Source organism: Oncorhynchus tshawytscha, linkage group LG30 (genome assembly GCF_018296145.1).
Source record: "Oncorhynchus tshawytscha isolate Ot180627B linkage group LG30, Otsh_v2.0, whole genome shotgun sequence".
Taxonomy (NCBI): Eukaryota; Metazoa; Chordata; class Actinopteri; order Salmoniformes; family Salmonidae; genus Oncorhynchus; species Oncorhynchus tshawytscha.
Window position 1 is genome coordinate 21793800 of NC_056458.1, and position 22841 is coordinate 21816640.

The 22841-nt window shown below is 41.9% G+C and overlaps 1 protein-coding gene across 6 annotated transcripts in view; it reads right to left on the reverse strand.

The window, feature by feature from the left end:
* Window positions 1-22841, reverse strand: part of LOC112228585 (vacuole membrane protein 1) — a 111390-nt gene that overhangs the window by 19343 nt on the left and 69206 nt on the right. For all 6 annotated transcript variants that reach the window (XM_042309174.1, XM_042309175.1, XM_042309176.1 and 3 more), the window contains 4 exons: window positions 21803-21934; window positions 13896-13976; window positions 13318-13434; window positions 10488-10549 (listed from right to left, as the gene is read on the reverse strand). In XM_042309174.1, coding sequence (XP_042165108.1) covers window positions 10488-10549; window positions 13318-13434; window positions 13896-13976; window positions 21803-21934 — 392 coding nt within the window. The remainder of the gene's footprint in view (window positions 1-10487; window positions 10550-13317; window positions 13435-13895; window positions 13977-21802; window positions 21935-22841) is intronic.

A 22841-nucleotide genomic window follows, 5' to 3' on the forward strand; every position in this document is an offset into this window, starting at 1 on the left:
AGACTGCACTCTTGAAGGTGGTAAATGGCCTTTTAATGGCATCAGACCGAGGCTCTGCATCTGTCCTCGTGCTCCTAGACCTTAGTGCTGCTTTTGATACCATCGATCACAATATTCTTTTGGAGAGATTGGAAACTCAAATTGGTCTACACGGACAAGTTCTGGCCTGGTTTAGATCTTATCTGTCGGAAAGATATCAGTTTGTCTCTGTGAATGGTTTGTCCTCTGACAAATCAACTGTAAATTTCGGTGTTCCTCAAGGTTCCGATTTAGGACCACTATTGTTTTCACTATATATTTTACCTCTTGGGGATGTCATTCGAAAACATAATGTTAACTTTCACTGCTATGCGGATGACACACAGCTGTACATTTCAATGAAACATGGTGAAGCCCCAAAATTTCACTCGCTAGAAGCATGTGTTTCAGACATAAGGAAGTGGATGGCTGCAAACTTTCTACTTTTAAACTCGGACAAAACAGGGATGTTTGTTCTAGGTCCCAAGAAACAAAGAGATCTTCTGTTGAATCTGACAATTAATCTTAATGGTTGTACAGTCGTCTCAAATAAAACTGAAGGACCTCGGCGTTACTCTGGACCCTGATCTCTCTTTTGAAGAACATATCAAGACTGTTTCAAGGACAGCTTTTTTCCATCTACGTAACATTGCAAAAATCAGAAACTTTCTGTCCAAATATTATGCAGAAAAATTAATCCATGCTTTTGTCACTTCTAGGTTAGACTACTGCAATGCTCTACTTTCCGGCTACCCGGATAAAGCACTAAATAAACGTCAGTTAGTGCTAAATACGGCTGCTAGAATCCTGACTAGAACCAAAAAATTGGATCATATTACTCCAGTGCTAGCCTCCCTACATTGGCTTCCTGTCAAGGCAAGGGCTGATTTCAATGTTTTACTGCTAACCTACAAAGCATTACATGGGCCTATCTCTCTGATATGGTCCTGCCGTACATACCTACACGTACGCTACGGTCACAAGACGCAGGCCTCCTAATTGTCCCTAGAATTTCTAAGCAAACAGCTGGAGGCAGGGCTTTCTCCTACAGAGCTCCATTTTTATGGAATGGTCTGCCTACCCATGTGAGAAACGGAAACTCGGTCTCAACTTTTAAGTCTTTACTGAAGACTCATCTCTTCAGTGGGTCATATGATTGAGTGTAGTCTGGCCCAGGAGTGTGAAGGTGAACGGAAAGGCTCTGGAGCAACGAACCGCCCTTGCTGTCTCTGCCTGGCCGGTTCCCCTCTTTCCATTGGGATTCTCTGCCTCTAACCCTATTACAGGGGCTGAGTCACTGGCTTACTAGGGCTCTTTCATACCGTCCCTAGGACGGGTGCGTCACTTGAGTGGGTTGAGTCACTGATGTGATCTTCCTGTCTGGGTTGGCGCCCCCCTTTGGGTTGTGCCGTGGCGGAGATCTTTGTGGGCTATACTCGGCCTTGTCTCAGGATGGTAAGTTGGTGGTTGAGGATATCCCTCTAGTGGTGTGGGGGCTGTGCTTTGGCAAAGTTTGTGGGGTTATATCCTTCCTGTTTGGCCCTGTCCGGGGGTGTCATCGGATGGGGCCACAGTGTCTCCTGACCCCTTCTGTCTCAGCCTCCAGTATTTATGCTGCAGTAGTTTATGTGTCGGGGGGCTAGGGTCAGTTTGTTATATCTGGAGTACTTCTCCTGTCCTATCCGGTGTCCTGTGTGAATTTTAAGTATGCTCTATCTAATTTTCTCTTTCTCTCTTTCTTTCTCTCTCTCGGAGGACCTGAGCCCTCGGACCATGCCTCAGGACTACCTGACATGATGACTCCTTGCTGTCCCCAGTCCACCTGGCTGTGCTGCTGCTCCAGTTTCAACTGTTCTGCCTGTGATTATTATTATTTGACCATGCTGGTCATTTATGAACATTTGAACATCTTGGCCATGTTCTGTTATAATCTCCACCCGGCACAGCCAGAAGAGGACTGGCCACCCCACATAGCCTGGTTCCTCTCTAGGTTTCTTCCTAGGTTTTGGCCTTTCTAGGGAGTTTTTCCTAGCCACCGTGCTTCTACACCTGCATTGCTTGCTGTTTCGGGTTTTAGGCTGGGTTTCTGTACAGCACCTTGAGATATCAGCTGATGTACGAAGGGCTATATAAATAAATTTGATTTGCTTGACATCATGGGAATTTTTTTTTAAAAGACCTCAGAAAAAAATTGTAGACCTCCACAAGTCTGGTTTATCCTTGGGAGCAATTTCCAAATGCCTGAAGGTACCACGTTCATCTGTACAAACAATAGTAAACACCATGGGAACACGCAGCCGTCATACTGCTCAGGAAGGAGACGCATTCTGTCTCCTAGAGAAGAACGTACTTTGGTGTGAAAAGTGCAAATCAATCCCAGAACAACAGCAAAGGACGTTGTGAAGAAGCTGGAGGAGACAGGTACAAAAGTATCTACATCCACAGTAAAACGAGTCCTATATCATCATAACCTGAAAGGCTGCTCAGCAAGGAAGAAGCCACTGCTCCAAAACCACCTCAAAAAACCCAGACTACGGTTTGCAACTGCACATGGGGACAAAGATTGTACTTTTTGGAGAAATGTCCTCTGGTCTGATGAAACAAAAGTAGAACTGTTTGGCCATAATGACCATTGTTATGTTTGGAGGAAAAAGGGGAGGCTTGCAAGCCGAAGAACACCATCCCAACCGTGAAGCACAGGGGTGGCAGCGTCATGTTGTGGGGGTGCTTTGCCGCAGGAGGGACTGGTGCACTTCACAAAATCGATGGCATCATGAGGCAGGAAAAATTAGGTGGATATATTGAAGCAACATCTCAAGACATCAGTCAGGAAGTTCAAGCTTGGTCGGAAATGTGTCTTCCAAATGGACAATGACCCCAAGCATACTTCCAAAGTTGTGGCAAAATGGCTTAAGGATAACAAAGTCAAGGTATTGGAGTGGCCATCATAAAACCCTAACCTCAATCCCTTAGAAAGTTTGTGGGCGGAACTGAAAAGGCGTGTGTGAGCAAGGGGGCCTACAAACCTGACTCAGTTACACCAGCTCTGTCAGGAGGAATGGGCCAAAATTCACCCAACTCATTGTTGGAAGCTTGTGGAAGGCTATCTGAAACGTTTGACCCAAGTTAAAGAATTTAAAGGCAATACTACCAAATACTAATTGAGTGTATGTAAACTTCTGACCCACTGGGAATGTGATGAAAGAAATGAAAGCTGAAATAAATCACTCTCTACTATTATTCTGACATTTCACATTCTTAAAATAAAGTGGTGATCCTAACTGACCTAAGACAGGGAATTTTTACTAGGAATAAATGTCAGGAATTGTGAAACACTGAGTTTAAATGTTTTGGCTAAGGTCTATGTAAACTTCCGACTTCAACTGTATATACTGTATTCCATACTATTCTACTGTACTTTAGTCCATTCCGCTCTGACAAAGCTCGTCCATATGTATATAGTCTTAATTCATTCCTACTTAGATTTGTGTGTACTGGGTATATGTTGTGTAATTGGTTAGGTATTACTTGTCAGATACTACTGCACTGTCGGAGCTGGAAGCACAAGTATTTTGCTGCACCCGCAATAACATCTGCTAATCACGTGTATGAGTCCATTAAAATTTGATTTGATTTGAATATGTTCCCAGGATTCATCCAATGGCTTTGAGGAGTATACCACCTCAGTCACTGGCTTCATCAATAAGTGCATCGACGACGTCGTCTCCACAGTGACCGTACATACATATCCCAACCAGAAGCCAGGGATTACAGGCAACATCTGCATCGAGCTAAAGTCTAGAGCTGCTGCTTTCAAGGAGCGGGACACTAATCCGGACGCTGATAAGAAATCCTGCTACGCCCTCAGACGAACCATCAAACAGGCAAAGCGTCAATATAGGATTAAGATTGAATCCTACTACATGCTCGACAGATGTGCCAAGGCTTGAAAACGATTACAGACGACAAAGAGAAACCCAGCCGTGAGCTACCCGGTGACGCGAGCATACCAGACGAGCTAAATGCCTTTTATGCCCACATCGAGGCAAGCAGCACTGAAGTATGCATCAGATCACCAGCTGTTCTGGACGACTGTGTGATAATGGCCAACATTCAGAAAGCCGCGGGCCCAAACGGATTACTAGGACGTGTACTCAAAGTATGCGCGGACCAACTGGCAAGTGTCTTCACTGACATTTTCAACCTCTCCCTGACCGAGTCTGTATTACCTACGTGTTTCAAGCAGACCATCATAGTCCCTGTGCCCAAGGTAGCGAAGGTAACCTGCCTAAATGATTACTGCCCCGTAGCATTCACGTCGGTAGCATGAAGTACTTTGAAAGACTGGTCATGTCTCACTTCACCAGCATCATCCTGGATACCCTAGACCCACTCCAATTCGAAAATTGCCCCAACACATCCACAGATGACTCAATCTCAATCACACTCCACACAGCCATTTCCCACCTGGACAAAAGGAACACTTATGTGAGAATTCTGTTCATTGACTACAGCTCAGCGTTCAATGCCATAGTGCCCACAAAGCTCATCACTAAGCTAAGGACCCTGGGACTAAACACCTCCCTCTGCACCTGGATCCTGGTCTTCCTGACAGGCCGCCCCCAGGTGGTAAGGGTAGGCAACAACACATCTGCCACACTGATCCTCAACACTTGGGCCCCTCAGGGGTGTGCGCTTATTCCCCTCCTGTATTCCCTGTTCACCCACGACTGCGTGGCCAAACACGACTCCAACACCATCATTAAGTTTGCTGACGACACAACAGTGTCTGATTACCTGATTACCGAAAACGATGAGACAGCCTATTGGGAAGAGGTCAGACCTGGCAGTGTGGTGCCAGGAAAACAACCTCTACCTCAATGTGAGCAAGACAAAGGAGCTGATCGTGGACTACAGGAAAAGGTGGGCCAAACAGGCCCCGATTTACATCGACGGGGCTGTAGTGGAGCGGGTTGAGAATTTGAAGTTACTTGGTGTTCACATCACCAACTAACTATCATGGTCCAAACACACCAACACAGTCATGAAGAAGGCATGACAACACCTTTTCCCTCTCAGGAGACTGAAAAGATTTGGCATGGGCAGATCCTCCAAAATTTCTACAGCTGCACCATCGAGAGCATCCTGACCGATTGTATCACCGCCTGGTATGGCAACTGCTCAGCATCTGACCATAAGGCGCTACAGAGGGTAGTGCGTACGGCCCAGTACATCACTGCGGCCAAGCTTCCTGCCATCCAGGACCTATATACTAGGTGGTGTCAGAGGAAGGCCCAAAATATTGTCAAAGACTCCAGTCACCCAAGTCATAGACTGTTCTCTCTGCTCCCGCACGGCAAGCGGTACCGGAGCTCCAAGTCTCGGGCCAAAAGGCTCCTTAACAGCTTCTACCCCCAAACAATTAATCAAATGACCACCAGACTATTTACATTGACACCCCACCATTTGTTTTTACACTGCTGCTACTCTCTGTTTATTATCTATGCATAGTCACTTTACCCCTACCTATATCTACAAATTTCCTTGACTAACCTGTACCCCCACACATTGACTCGGTACCGGTAACCCTGGTATATAGCCTCGTTATTGATATTTTATTGTGTTACTTTTGATTATTTTTCACTTTAGTTTATTTGGTAAATATTTTCTTAACTCTTTCTTGAACTGTATTGTTGGTTAAGGGCTTGTAAGTCAGCATTTCACGGTCCTGTTATATTCGGCGCATGTGACAAATAAAGTTTGATTTGATTTACATCTCCTTTCAACTGGGTTTCATATCTGACATCTTGACCAAAAACTTGCATTTTCTTATAATTTCGAATATTGGTTAAGTATATGTTTTCAAAATGACCTAAATGTCCAGGGAATATAAATTGTGTTGGTGAGAAATGATACTGTGTCTCATAAAAAGTCAAGCTATGACTTGTGATAGGGGAATTTACAGCATATTATGGTTATTTTAAAGTTGTGTGCCAGAGGTTCCTCCTCTGTGCTCAATAGCTGCCCATTGTTCAGCAGATGTTCAGATGGACTCAAATGAAAAGGGCACATCCTCAAATCTACTGGGCAAAACTGTCTGTCTGACTCTGAGCCACACAGTTTAGGCTATTCTAGTGCCAATAAGATTTATACAACAGCTTTCTGATACATTGACATGTGAACGGACTGAACAACAGAGAAATGGATCTTTACAAGTTGAGAATCATCCAACAACACGTGCTTAAACATTTGCTTTTAAATGGCTCTTTCCCAGTGCTGTAATTGTTTGCCATTTTTCTCTAAGTGAGGTTAAAAGATCATTGACTTAAATGTATCTGTGAAGTTATCATAAATGGCTAACCTGACTGACTGACAAGAAGAGGGAAATGAATCTACTCTCTCATATCACGTGAGAGTGAAATCATCGCAAGTCCAATGGTTAATTAATTCAAGGAATGCCATGACTTTACACTTTCACTCCTCTTTCCATTTGAGACAGACATGGTATAGTCATCTTTTTGCAATTACATTGTAAAAGAATGCAGATGAAACAAAACAATATAACAACAATGAGGAAACTGAGGAAAAGAGAGGAAAAGATGGTGTAAATATGGTGTAAATATGGTGTAAATATGGTGTAAATATGGTGTAAATATGGTGGGATCGTTAAATGAAACAATTTCAATAAACAAATAATGGCTTTGATTTATTTCAGAACTTTCAATAAGAATAAACTAGAACAAATTTGATCTAATAAAACTTGAAAAGTCATCTCTTATTTCACCCCACTCCAACATATACTGTACATTTTGAAAAGTGTTTTTAAAGAATTTCGAATAAGATTTGTAAGCACAGCAATGATTTGCAATGACGCAATACAGTCAATATTTGTTTGTTTGAGTAAATGAAAAACAATTTGTTAAATATTGACAGCTATCAACAGAGCTGCACAGAGAATATCTGTCTGAAGAATATACAATATGAATACTAAAGGTTAAAAAACATGTCTGTCTGAAGAATATACAATATGAATACTAAAGGTTAAAAAACATGTCTGTCTGAAGATTATACAATATGAATACTAAAGGTTAAAAAACATGTCTGTCTGAAGAATATACAATATGAATACTAAAGGTTAAAAAACATGTCTGTCTGAAGAATATACAATATGAATACTAAAGGTTAAAAAACATGTCTGTCTGAAGAATATACAATATGAATACTAAAGGTTAAAAAACATGTCTGTCTGAAGAATATACAATATGAATACTAAAGGTTAAAAAACATGTCTGTCTGAAGAATATACAATATGAATACTAAAGGTTAAAAAACATGTCTGTCTGAAGAATATACAATATGAATACTAAAGGTTAAAAAACATGTCTGTCTGAAGAATATACAATATGAATATAAAAAACATATCTGTCTGAAGAATATACAATATGAATACTAAAGGTTAAAAAACATGTCTGTCTGAAGATTATACAATATGAATACTAAAGGTTAAAAAACATGTCTGTCTGAAGATTATACAATATGAATACTAAAGGTTAAAAAACATGTCTGTCTGAAGAATATACAATATGAATACTAAAGGTTAAAAAACATGTCTGTCTGAAGAATATACAATATGAATACTAAAGGTTAAAAAACATGTCACAACAATGTTAACAGTCAAGTTATGAACCTTGTACTATAAAACTGGCTATACAGGAAAGCTGTTGGGGCCTGTAAGAGCAGTTTTCTCAATAATTTCAACAGAAACTAGAGTAAATATTAAAACATAATTTACTAAGAGGAGGTCACTTTTTATGAGCTGTGTATAGATAAATATGTGAGAAACGGTGGTTGTGATACACCCACAGGGAGAACAGAGATATCACCAGATATCATCTTCCATTCCTGTGTCTGAACATCATTAAAACCATAACGGTCTTATATGTTTAAAAAATGATTACCGACAACACAAACAACACTTTTACAGGAGATTATAACTACCATAATTCTACAGTCCTTAACTGTACCACTGCTTACTGCGACCAACCAACATAAGAAAATCTGTGCATTGTCTCTGAAAGAATGTTATTCAATACATATAAAACTGAAAAAATCCACTTCAAAAAGAAGATGATTTAGCATTGATAATAATAAATGGAAAGAGAAAAGGAACTCTGGTGGACAATAAATAGGCCAAAACAAGCAATGAAAAGGTTAATGAATGGAAATGTGGACAGCCAGCAAAGGGTTAAGTAAAAGTGGCAATGGGCATGGGTAGGTAGTTAAAGAGTTAATATTAAAGGGTTACAAGTAAAGGTGTGGTTAGTCTGGTAAAGGGTTAATAATAGTGAAGGTGTGTGAGGTGGAAATGTGACAGAGCCATTGCTGGATTGCAGTTTCTGTGTGAAAGCCTCACTATCAGGCAACTCTCAAGGTGGATGGGCCTCAGTCAGGAAGGAAGTTGACGGTTAACAGGTTGTAAAAAAGGGGGAAACGGTGAGTTTGTGACTTGCAGTGAAACTTTCCATTCACCTCTGATGTGTCACTCTGTATTTCTGTGGCTCATTGACGATCAGCCCCCCATGGACTGAAACTATCATAATGCTATCTATCCATCATTACACACACACAAACACACACACACAACTATAAAATGTTTATATGATTCATATGATAATTAAATGAATAGCCTATATTGAAATAAATGAATTTGAAAAGGATATGAACAGCAATGCTGAAAACTCCTCAAACCCTCACAACGCTATCTATCCATCATTATAAACACACACACACACACACACACACACACACACACACACACACACACACACACACACACACACGCACACACACACGCACACACACGCACACACACACACACACACAAATGGCTATAAAATGCTCATATGATTCATATGATGATGAAATGAATAGGCTATATTCAAATACATTAATTTGAAAAGCATGTGAACAACAATGCTGAAAACCGTTCATGAATGATAAAACTCTCTGAACCCTTGTGAATGACCAAACAGCTTTAACTAAAATTGCCCGTTTGTCTGTTAACTCGATTTGGGAATAATCTTTCAACAAATTAGAGAAAAAAAAATGAAGCCTTTTATTAAAACCAGCTCTAAATAAAGCCACCAAAGTATTCATTCTTGAAACAAAGAAAAGAGCGATGAAAGAAACTGCTGGCAAGGATGAGAGCTGATGCAATCTCGCAGTCTGATTTCAGCACAGCCAAGTCTGTGTGTGTGTGTGGGGGGGTGTGCGTGTGTGTGTGTCAGGTGCCAATTTAACACCATCCCAACTGGCAGAGGGTAGTTACATGCTACACACACACACACAATGGTCCTGGCCATGACAACTCTACAAAGGCAAGAGGTTGCTTCCCCCTATACCTGGTCAGCAGGCAGCCCCATATACAGGCCAGGGTAATACATTTTTCACACTATTGTGTCGACTTAACCCGTAATGTGCTGGCTCAGATATTACTATGCTGGCCAAATGAAAGATCCTATGTTGTTTCTTTCAGCACTGTTCCAACAATTCTGGTGGATACATAACCATGTCAGTGCAGCATGGATCAGTAGTGTGAGGCAGGGTGGGCGGGTGTGAAACCTCTATTAGCAGCAGGCTTAGTTGGGAGGCCAGACCACAGGGTCCCAGGGCTGGTGACAGTGACGTCTGACTGGACATCAGATCAGTCTGGGAGGGTGACACCAAGCCATCAGTGGTGGGCGAAGGATGGAAAAAGGACACGGCAGTTGTCGCGCCATTCTTTAAGGCTCGTGTGAAATGTCTTTATACATAGATATCAACAAACCCCGTTCCGCTTGAGTGCCATATGACACCAAATGAATAGCACACAATCAGTCTGTTTAAGGTCACCATGGCAAAGCAATGCCACATCATAACAGGACCAAGATTTGAATGTAGATTTCATCCAGACTGCATGCCAGAGACAGTTCATCCTAACCTGAGAAACAATCTTACATAGAATGTCCATATTCATAGCCATCCACACTAAATGGCAGAGCATGGCCATCATCAGCATCCAGACTAGGTAACAGACTGAGGGGTATCTCTTACAAGAGCAGCATCAATACCATACATATTCTACTGTATAATCACCACCCTTCCAGGGTCTGTCAAATGAAGAACATGTATTCCATGCAACACAGCATGTTCCAGTTCCCCATGATTAATTCATGCTAACATTTTGGTAAGAGACCTGAGTTACATTCAGAACAAAGTTAGAATGGGTTTTTCCTAAAAAGGGCACAAACGACCTCAAAATGTCACACTTGAAGCGCTCTCAACCGTCATGTTCCAAATGAACCCTTTAATGTGGGATACTACCCCTGTCATTGTCCTCCTCCATCCTGTGACACAAACACTCATGCAAGCAAGCACACACACACATTTCTTCAGGATGTCCAATGTTACTTAGTGGCTAGGTTACTCACCCGATCAGAGACACCATCTGCTCCACTATGTGGCTGCTGAAGGTTATGATCACAAACAGTTTCTGTGAGGAAGAAAGAGAGAGACAATCAGTCAGTCTGTGGGTCTTGAGGTCGTGGGGGGTACAGACAGGCCCAGCCACGGCAGTACACTCATGGTTTGATCAGTAATACCCCCTCTGCTGGACCCCCTGTAGTCAACCAATACCACATTTGGTGCCTGACAGGCGGTCAGCCCAAAACCAGCCATGAAGTGGCCCTTTGTCATCAAGGCCAGGAACAAAAGTCAGAGGCCCTATGACACATTTTAACCAACGCAGACACTCAGGTCAAGAAATGAGTCTACACAGGCAGGCTGTCTTCAGGGGGTGAGGATGGGGGAGGGTGTGGGGTTACAGCTGATACAGATAACAGTTGAAGAGGGGGATGGGAGGAGGAGTAGGAGGTGGAGAGGAGTATTGAGGGGATGGGGGGGGAATCATGAGGAGATGTGTCACTCCTCTCAGACAGACGTTTATAACAGTAAAGGTGTTTGTTTTGTTCCTGTCCAGTCTAATTCCTGCTTACTCATTGCCTCAGACTGGACACAGGAGACAGGGGGGTGGGGGGTTGGCCATTACGGCTCAATCAGACCCTATTAGGGGGCTCATTACGTCTCTGTTTACCGTTCAGTTACTGTTCAGCCACCCACTGAGCAGGAAACCAGGAAGCACTGGGTCTGGGAGAGGCCAAAATGGATGCCGCTGCCCATAACAAAGACCAAGTCTAACAAATATGTTTTTGTCCTTTTCGGACTCATGAAAACCTGGTAGGGAAGTACACAGGTTTAACATGATGATACTACCCCATTGTGCCACTCATATAGGGAATCAACACTGGAGTGGGTTCTCATAATAGCAATGTGCATGTCTGTTTAAACCCCTTGAAACACAGAGCCCATAACTAAACTAGTAGGAATGTGGAAGTCAGGGAGGCTATCATAAAGGAGATGACTTCTCTCCTATTGTTTAGGCCAGACTGTGTGTCACGGGTACTGAAGGTAAATGAAAATACCAGAAACTGAGCTTTTACTGTCCACTTCTTAAATGGAAGGACATTTACTCATGTCTCCGCTCAGCTAAACCTAACGGAGCCATTTCAAAATGTTCCAGATAGATTATAATTAATGGACATTTTTGTAGGGGCTGTTACATTTTAGTTAGGGCAAATCAAGACTGACTTTTTAAAGTGAAAATTACAAACTTTAGAACCATTTTTAAACATTGAATACACTGCAAGTTTGCATAAAAACAGTCATCAAATCAAAACCTAGCTAGTAAACATCACCACAAAGGACCGTCAGAAAACCAGATCCAGTTTAGAGTATGACAGGGTCAAGCGTTGTGAAAAGGTCTGGATCCTCGGGGACTCATGTCCCATTGTTAACAGGAACAGATTGTTATTGTGAACCTGAATTTACCACCTGACCTGCAGGTACAGGACAACCCAGTTATCCAGCTCTCAAACCCCCCTAGTGCATTGTTCCCCTGCTTTGGCACACAAGGGAGAATGTTCACCTGTTCCCCATTAGTCTATCATATTGCCCCTTCATTCCCTCTCTTTCATGACAAGTTCAACAACTATACACCTCTGTGACTCACAGTACAGTACAGTATACTGTCAACATAAAACTACAAAGAAGTGCCATCTAATAGAATATAATTTTCTGCATTCTTTCCATATTTAACACAATGGGGGGAAAGAACAGGAGAAGCTGAGAGAACAGGGGTTTGTTCAGAATGTTCAGATTGAACTGTATTGTTTACAGAGGACATGATCTGTCAGGTATAGAGCATTGTGTCAGCTATATTCATTACATTTCTATCTGCAACACAGGATGTTTCATCTCACTGAATACATCCCAGGCTGACCCCAGCCAGTTATGCTGGTGAGCCTGGTTTCGTTTCCAGTCAGTTTGGTGTATCATTGTAAAGCTTGCCCTGGCCGTGTCAAGCAGGTAGGGGACAGTGACACACCTCTGATTCTGCCTGGCTGTGGAGCCACAGTCATCGGCACAAGGGACACTAGGCCTAATTGACTCTATGATGCTGCTGCCCACGCCACTCTCTGTATCATCACAGACAGTGTTTATCTACAATAGGGTTTGATCTATGGACACCACCCCACACCCACCCCTCACTGCTTGCGCATCTACAGAAAGTGAACTTAACATTACTAGTAAGATAATAAATCCTAATAAATCAGCTTACTCCATTGGTGTTTAAATTTATTTTTATAAAATACTTTATAGAAGAGTTAGAAAGTCTAATCCATTAAGCATACAGACACTACCATGGCACAAAGTGGATTAAGTCCTTAATCCTTGCATGCATGGGAAAACTGATTCAACTTTGACACAATAACCATCACTGTATACTTCTTTACAGTACAGATTCACCTTTCAGTACAGAAAAAACTCAAGTGATTCAAATATCTTCTCCCTACCTAAATACGCATCTCTGAGCGCAGCATCTTCTTTCACAAAATGGAGGACCGACTCTTGCTTTCACTGGCCAAAATGGCCTCCTTACACTCTGTTGAGTACAGTACAGGAGGATCCCTCCTCATCCTCTTCATGGTTTTACTATCATGTCTGACATATTCATATTCAAAATAAACAGAAGCCTTGATCTATCAATTCTATAAGAAAAAAGGTGGCTTTGTCAAAATGTTATATCAAACTACAGACCTTAATAAGTAGCCTCTTTGACAGAACAAAAACATACATAAGAAAAGTGAGCGCTGTGTGCAAGACATCTATGTAAAAATGTGTGCTTGTATACAGTAAACTCACCTGAATGTGCATTTTGATTATGGCTTTCCCAATTAGTGTTGCTCCAAAAAAGGTCCAAAAGGGAACAAGGAAATGGCCACATGTTATACCTGCCAGGTCAAACAATGGATTTGGGATCTGGAGAAACAGAGAATATGTATTAAATATAAGAAATGAATATGAACAACTGACAACAATTATAGAGAAAACAACTTTATTCTATAGAAAAGTGCAGGGACCCAATATGCTTCAATATACTTCAATATGCTTCAGTACAAACACTTTTGTTCAATGTTCCTATGTTTGAGGTGTTTAGCACTTACTGGAGGTATCTTACAGATGAGTAATACAATGACTGAGATCTACAGAATATACGTAGCTTTTTATTTACATTTATATTTATCTTTATTAATAATCTGTTCTGTCTTCTGGTTTGAGAATCAGCAGTTCACTTTAAATAGACAGACAGTTTCATGATGCATAGAATTGCTCTTTTAAGGCTTGAATTTAACTTGAAGTCACTTTCTAGTATTTCCTATCATTAATGGGGGTGATTAAAATGTTTCAACAGAATACAGTTAATATATGATTTCACTTACAGAGGCACAGGCGAGAATTCCAAAGAATCCAACTCTCTGAACCATTTTCTGCACTGCTAGTTTTGCTCTGGTGGCAAAGTCCTGAAAAAGGAGCATAAATAATGGCAAATATTTAACTGATCATTCTATACAGACCATGTAATTCTTATTCGCATTTCATCATAGCAATGTAATGTATGAATCTTTAAATGAGTAACATATTATGTTCATTTGAGCAGACTGAATTATTTCTCAGCAGTGAAGACCTAAAGCTATTTATGCAATCAATAACCTTTTTAATAATCTATGGTGATTAAAGATAGAAGGATGATCTCCGACCCATTTTAAATATCTCACAGATGAACACATAGTAGTAACATTACTAAAAAATACTTCCAAAACATTGTTCATTCTATAATTTATCTGGGAACTTGTATCATTAGGAAAAAGGTTTCAAAATTGTTTGAGGCTTGTCGACAAGAAGCGAATCTTAAAATAAATCGGAGATGATCCTTGCAAAATCAATACAAATCAAAGTGATCCAATAAAAACTATTGAGTTACAGTCTAAGGAATTCCATTATTTAAAAAATGGCGTTATTAATAATTGATCCTCTCTAAGGAAATATCGCTGTGCTGTGTGCTGAAAGTCATTTGTGAGTTGTAATGCATTTCTCTATTTGAAATGATAAATAAATTAGACTAAAACAGGCTCGTGGAGATTTTGAGACTTAACATTACTATTAGTATAGTAAAATGTGAGATTATGGAGCAAGATTTTAAGACTATAGAAAATATACTTACTGTAGGTTTAGGACAAACAGGTGTCTTTTTTATCATCTCTTCTCATTTATATTTTGTATTTTTAACACACTAACCATGAATATAAAGAAAAGAAGGATGCTGGCATTTTATATGTACAAATATATCAGAGAGCAGATTATTGATGAACGAATAATATGGTTTATATCAAGGAAACCTATTTCTCTAAGAAGTAAATGTACAATTAACATATTGAATTGTGGCAACATGACATCTTTCTATTTATTAAAAAGAATATTGTGACATGCATTACATGATTTTTCCAAGTCACTATTATCTAAATATTTATTTTCCTTCATATATCAATATTTCTTTTAACCAAAAAAGTGTTCTAAGCCCTGCAAAAGTGCTGCACACAGTTAATTGTCCTGTCAGTTGTCTAATTGGAACAATCACCCTCTGCAAACTCATCCAAACACCTTTTATACTGGGATATTATATATTCACATCCACTAACTGGCCGTTTTCAATCCAATATCATTGGGAATGTGAGGGCAAGACTAGACTTCATGGTCATTCCAATGACTCACAGATTCTTCGTAATTCTGCAGCTTTTCCCCGCCATCTCTCCTGACAACTCAACAAAAGGCTCTTTTCAAAGCAATGACATGGATTTTTCCTCAATATACCTATGCTGGGAAGATGAGGGTTAAACTCTAGTTGATGTAGTTAAAAATATTTCTGGGAACTGTGACGGAAGGATGGCGGAATTATCCTGGAATGATTATGGTAAATTGGTCCTACTTCTGATGATTGTATTAGAATGCCACTAGAGATAACACTACAAATTGTATGCATGTGCTGATGTGTTTATTTTGTCTTGTTTTTAGGCAAATGATTATGTTTTACAGATATTTAACTATGGCAATGCTGTAAGGTTGGTATATAAATTTAAGGGGAATAAAAAATGTAATGTAAATTCAATCTAAAAACACACTGGGGCTAATTTGTGAAATCATGTTGAGGGTATTGTCTATTTATATGTATAGATTTGTATTTAATATTGCAAAATGTATATCCAGACTTTTATTGACTGGACTCCAAAAATCTCATCTGTAGATATTGATTGCTCCATGACTGAAACTTTGATATGAAGTCTTGATGTGTTTAAATATGTGTGTGTTTAAGTGCATATCTAACACCTTATCCCTTTCATGTTCTAATCAATGGTAATGACATTAGATGACATCTTTCCTTTGATATAAAATGTAGAATACATTTGACTTGTGAGCTGTAGGAGGATGTTTTACTTCTCTAAACAATGTGTTGCATGGCACAAAGAATGTGTTGTATAGCACAAAGAATGTGTTGTATAGCACACAGAATGTGTTGTATAGCACCAAGTCATTCCTTTTAGAGGATTGACTGGAATCATCCACTAACTTGTAGACTGACCTTTAGGTCATCTCTCAGGCTAGATCTGATATGATGCATAAACAACTCTTAACTGGCCAGACCTCAAACTGCAGGCTTTTAAATGACTATACCATATTATTACTAGTGAATGGTAGTTCACATTTATGTTCAATTGCTATAATTATTTGCAAAATGAAACTGCAATTTCAAATCAGATAGGAGGTGCCCCCTAGAATTAGTAATATACTCATCCAAATCATTATGTTCTACAAGAAATTGATTAAACATCAATGCATGATGAAAATTGCTTATTTACAATGACCATCACCCATAAAATATCTACTTTTATGGGTGAACATTTTATTTATAGGACTTTCACCATTGTTTCACACACATACCGGTAAATTGAAACTTGAGAGTTTAACTTGACTGGGGGGAGACTGAGGTTAGGGTATTAAGACAAGATCATGCCTAATATGGTCAACCAAGCAGTAGAGTAATGGTGGCATTGCTTCAAGAGCAGGAGCCGGCCCACAGGAAATTTTGGAGACATAGGGAGTAGACTAAAAGAGGGGGGCCCAACTGACATTCACTCTGATTGGCTCACATTTTGAATTTCTCCCTCAGATTCTATCCAATCACAGGAGCTTTCCACAAGGATAATCCTGCTTCTCTAATTCTAGCCTTCTGTTCCAAATTCTTTATTCTGTTTTTTTGTTCTTTTTTTCACCGTTTTCCCCCCCTTTCTAAATCTTGGAGACGGAGCTGGTTGTCTGGGGGAAGGAATGTGTATGGTTTACAGCTGCACGACTCTGGACCGTCTGTTGACCACAAACACCTAACAACCACAGGACTAGAGTAGGGGATTTATGCTTCAATAACTAATAACTGTTAGGGAAATCAGCATAGTTTAGTCAATGAATCACATTTATTAGATTAAATATGATATTTGCGTTGGTATAGTTTACAAAGTTAGTGGAGTTCTGGATTTCCACTCACTTGACTGGTATGGATGAGTGAAAGGAAAATAGCTACCTCACCACTGAATTAAATGAAGGTCCCAGTGGGGGGGAATATTGTGTGTTTACACGTGACATTGTCATTCACTAGTGGGACTCTCCCCTTTTCTCCTCCTGTATGTACCTTCTGTACCACAAAATTGTCCATCTTACATGACCAGTGTTCAGAAATCCAGACACCACACAATGTGTGTTGTACGCAGTTGATGGAAAATCACCATCTTGGCCAGGCTTCCACCCACGGCTGCCTCCCTCCCGTCCCCATCCCCCGCGCAGCGCGTTATCCCCCAGGGCAGGGCTTACCAGCAATTACATTTTGGAGATCTTGTCAAGGGTGCAGTGTCATTAAAACCATGGGGGCATGGCTCCAGCTTTTGGCTCTCCATCTCTTTACTCAGCACTCTGTACCCAATATTCCCCCACATCAAGATGATGCCTCCAGCGTGAAGTAAAACTCACACGTCTGATCTATCATTTATATGTGAAGGCTATTACAGTTAGTGGCCCCATCACCCGCTGTGGAGTTTGCTTCTTATTTTGCCAACTAAAGTTGTGCAAATAAACATGGAATATTAGACCTCGTTAGGGTAATGTCTGAAGGTACAATAGGTCTCCCAAGTTTGAGTGACTGTCGGGGACTTCTTAGTAATGAAACAATGTCAATCACCATGGTGATTACATGGGAATCCAGGTTGTAAGATTTTTTACAAGGATATTACATTATCAGAGCCTATCTGAACACATTCTATATTCACTGTTCCACAACATTTCCACACAAAGGGCACCAATGAGCACCATGTTTAGCATAATAGTTTGAATACCAATGGTTACTGTTGCCAGAGAGATGACGAAGGTTGACGCAAATAGGCAGTGGGAAAAAAGTGAAATAGTTGACTGTTTCCCTCCTCACATGTAATGATATAGCAACCCTACTCTAAATTGCGGGACTCTGAAAAACAGTTTATATAAACAAACCAGGTCACTCCATGTTTATGATAACACCTTGCCCAGATATCAATTTATACAATTTATGCAATATATGCATGATTTGCATCATTATACTGATGCAAATATGTACTCTAGAACATAAATGTATGCTTTATGATGAACTGAAAGGTTTAAACATGTGGGTGGTTGGATAATTAATAATTGTGCTATTCTACAGACTTTAATAGACGTGGTGGAAGTAAGGAGTTGAAAACCATCCAAAATAGGCAGACGACAAAGCAATGTGCATCTGGAAAAGTTAAGTGTCAGTTAAGGAAAAATCAACACCCATGCACTGTTTTTTTCTCTCTCTTTTTCCTGAATGAAACTCGTTCACACACACAGAAAGGAGGACACATCTCCAGAGTGGAGCGGCGCGGGTTGATCCCTGACGGAGAGATGGCGAAAGTTCATCTCATTAACTCCCCACAAGCCCATTCCCTTCATTCACACACACACAGAGACACACACACACACAAACACACACACACACACACAGGAAGCAGAGTGGTTAAGGCTCCTGACGCAACCCAACCCCAGCCCCATAGTCCCTTCTACAAAATTCAAATCTATCGAGACAAAAAAAGTGCCCCCGAGTCCACGTTGACAAATTCTTTAACAAGCTGTGGTTGAAGGGAAGCTGGTTTTACTCTGACTCACCCCCTCCTTTCAAACAGTTTACTGGAAATAAAGGGGAGGAGGAGGGAGAGGGCACTTTCAGAGAAGTCATGTGACGGGGCTGGGCAAACCACAGCACAGAAAGCCTTTGAGTGGAGTGTAGTAGGCCAGGGGGGAGGCAGGGGGGAGGGCACACGCCCAGCCCAGCCCAGCCCAGCGCAGCGCAGACGGCTCTTATTCAGGATACAGGAGATACAATCCTGGGAGTTGGCAATCAAGAATTCACAGTGCTGGTTAACTACTTCCATGCCGGCCAAAAACATAAAGCACTTGAGGGAAACCACTGAATCACCATGCCACTTTTTGGACGTTGTTCATCTAGAGAGGATTCCAGGATTCATTTTCAGAACATAAGTATCATCCAAATGTTCAAAAAAATTTTTTTAAATGCAAATGTTCATGACATCAGCGTCTGGACCTGCTTAGTAAAGTCATGACTATCATTCTTGAATAAGGTCTTGAAGGGGGGCTGTGTTCTTCTGCCGTCACTCATGTGCGCCTGCTTGCGGCAGGAAGTTGGCACGTGCGCGTTCTGAGAAATGCCACTGGGTTTACGTCAAGCTCCTGGCACATTGACACCCCTATAATCTCAGAGTAAGAGAGAAGAGAGTCAGCATCTCCAACCTGCCGTGGAGCCCAAAGACACATCCGATCACAAACTCTCCCATGTTACTATTCAATCACATCTCTATTTTCTATAATCACTTTTCTAATCTTGGTTAAAATAACAGAGAATAACGATGCAATATAAATCCACCGCAACGAGATGTCCATAATCGCTGTGATGTCTTCCTTTACGAATGTACAGTATAACAAGCATGCAATGCAATAAGCGGTCTCCCTCTCTCTCTCTCTCTCTCGGCCAGTGAAACAATCCACCCTCGTTGTAGGTGACAGAAGGAGAGAGAAGAAAGGAAAATAAGGCTTCCGACTCCTGCAGCTCAGCAAACTCTCCTGGTGTGAGCAACCTACTGCCAGATGCTGTCCACACACACACCCGGTGACCAGACCACACTGTAAAGATGTCAGCAGAAAGAGACAGAGAGAAAGAGAGAGAGGAGAGAGAGAGAGAGAGAGAGAGAGAGAGAGAGAGAGAGAGAGAGAAAGGGAGGGAGAGAGAGAGAGAGAGAAAGGGAGGGAGAGAGAGAGAGAGAGAGAGAGGGAGAGAGAGAGAGAGAGAAAGGGAGAGAGAAAGGGAGAAAGGGAGGGAGAGAGAGAGAGAGAGAAAGGGAGAGAGAAAGGGAGAAAGGGAGGGGGAGAGAGAGAGAGAGAGAGAGAGAGAGAGAAAGGGAGAGAGAGAAAGGGAGGGTGGGAGGGATATCGTCAGAAATAGAGAGTGTGTGACAGAGATAAAGAGAGAGAGCAGTAGAGGGAGAGTGAAAGAGCCTCAGAGCACTAATTCAGACCCAGCAGCTCTGTGGTCGGTGACACTTGTTCAACCTTTCTGAGGATGCGAAAACAAACAACCAACAAGCTGATGCCTCGGACACGTCAAAGTTACAGCGGAGAAAAAGAAGAAGAAACAACAATAACGAAGAGCGGACAAGATTAATGGGTCGACGGACAAAATATGACTCTCCACAACGGGGCATCTGTCTTTCTCTCACACGTCCCCTCTCTTTTCCTCTGCTCTCTCCCGCTCCCTCGCTCTTCGTCTTCGTTTGTTCGTTTTGGTGGAGAGCCGAGCGGGACTTTATCAGTGTGTCGAATGATGTCAGAGCTCCAGACTCACACATGTGGTCTGAGGGCCAAGGGAGGCTGGAGACTGTGCCATCTGCAGATGCCCATGGTATGAGTGATAAACTAAACATGACAGTAGGTACCCCCATCACTACGGTGCCAGGGAGCACTCACCCACTATCAAACCACCAGTGCCTGTCACACCCTGCTGACCCACCGGATGAAAACACATATGTCAATGTGCCTGATGTTGAACGCCAATGTCTTTTTTGGTTATATCGGCAGAAAGTAATTAATGTACAGTTTTGTACAGAGTGTGAGCTTATAGTGTGAGTCTATCTATTAAGAGCAGACAGTGCTCAGAGTACTATCAATAGCTCGCAGTATAACGACTCATTAAATCACTACTTAATGAACCCTTAAAGCCCCTCAAGTCATGTCAACCACTAGTTGACCCAAATGTCTGATTTAAATTGGAATAGAACAAACCTTTGGCTATTTTCAAACATGAAGGAGAATCGGGTCATTTTTTGGCACTGGCTTCTCCAAACCGTTTTCCTGCCTGCCTCCATTGTTTGACCTGTATTGCGCTGGAACGCTCATGACATTGAATGACATTGTGAAATACAATCCTTAGGATTAAAGTCAGAGAAGACCGGCTAAGATTATGGAGGGACAAAGCAACTGACATCTTGTCTATTCTTTCATTCACGGAGGAAAATAATATTTACTATGAGTTGTCATGGTCAAAGTACTTGTCGAGCCTATTTAGAAATGAAAATACTGTTTGTCATGGTATTACAAAAGCCAATGCAGGCACCTTGAAAACAATGGCTGTGCCCTTGATGGCATTGCTACACACTTAGACCGAGCAGAGCATTGTAAAAAGCAGAAACACATGACTGCTTCAGTCTGCTTCAGAGGTAGGGAACTGGGAATGGGTTAGCTAATGCGTGTGTGTGCGTGTGTGTGTGAGAGAGAAGGGAACGGGCTTGTAGGGAATGAATGAGATGAACTTTAGCCATCTCTCCGTCAGGGCTCAACTCGCACCACTCCGCTCTGTGTGTGTGTTTGTGCGTGCGCATACACATCCAAGAGGTTTCCGCTGGTATGACACATGGATACAACAAAGTTGCACAAAAGGTTGCTAGATGAGGAGAGGTGAGAAGGCAGAAGAAAACAGAGTGAGACCTGGAGGACAGTAGTGACAGGTAGAGCATGAGTAGTGAGAAGAAGAGGGAGGAGAGAAAGCAGAGTTGGAGAGGGAAGTCAGGAGGAGAGATGGAAAGGCTGTGTGCCACCTGTCTCTGTCAGAGACGAGAGAGGGGGGGGGGATGAGATAGAGAGAGAGGAGTGATAGAGAAAGAGGAGAGAGATAGAGGCTTACCTGTGGAGTCTCTGCCTGCTCCAGCAACTCTCCAAACTCTTCATAGTCTTCATCATCAGGCTCTTCTCCAGACAGCCTCGCTGCCCGCGCCATGAAGTAGGGGGCAGCTCCCCCGATGGCTGTGCCTGCTCCCACACACACACACACACACACACACACACACACACACACACACACACACACACACACACACACACACAACCTTTCACAATACAAGTATAATACAATACACATATATTTTCAATTTGTTGGGTCAATTAGGGTGTTATTAGTTTGGATCAAACTATATCAATATCCAACATCCTAAATAGCTTTCAATTATAAGACGGTATCACTCGCCAAATTGTGAAGAAAGACGGAAGAGATTTGAGTGAAATAAATCCTCATCCCAGGCAGGTTCAGTGGGTTCATTCCTCCAGGAACACGAGGATGAGGAGGGAGCGCAGAGCAACAGACTTAATTAACACAATGAAAAACCTGCAGAGAAAACGAGTGCTTTGGAATTGCTCATAGCTCATTATGGTAATGTTTTCAGGCACAGAAAAACTTGTAAGAAGGGGTGGGGTGAGGGGGGTGAGGAAAGGAGGGAGGTTATGCAGTGAGGTGGGTGAGGGAGGTGGGAGAAGGGAGGGTTAGGGTGAGGGAGGGAGGAGGGTGAGGGAGGGAGGTGGGTGGGTGAGGGAGGGAGGTGGGAGAAGGGAGGGTTAGGGTGAGGGAGGGAGGAGGGTGAGGGAGGGAGGGGGTGGGTGAGGGAGGTGGGAGAAGGGAGGGTTAGGGTGAGTGAGGGAGGGAGGGAGGAGGGTGAGGGAGGGAGAGAGGGGATGGATGGGTGAGGGAGGGAGGGAGGGGTGATGGGATACTTAAGCTGGACATCCTGTTCCATGTCAACACAGCAGTCTTTGATGAACCCTGCCAGTTTGCTCATAATGCAGACGTGCCCTAATCTCCAGGGCAGCTGTTCTATTCACTGCACTATTGTGTTTGTGTGTGTGTGTGTGTTTGTGTGGGTGTGTGTGTGTGTGTTTGTGTGTGTATTTGT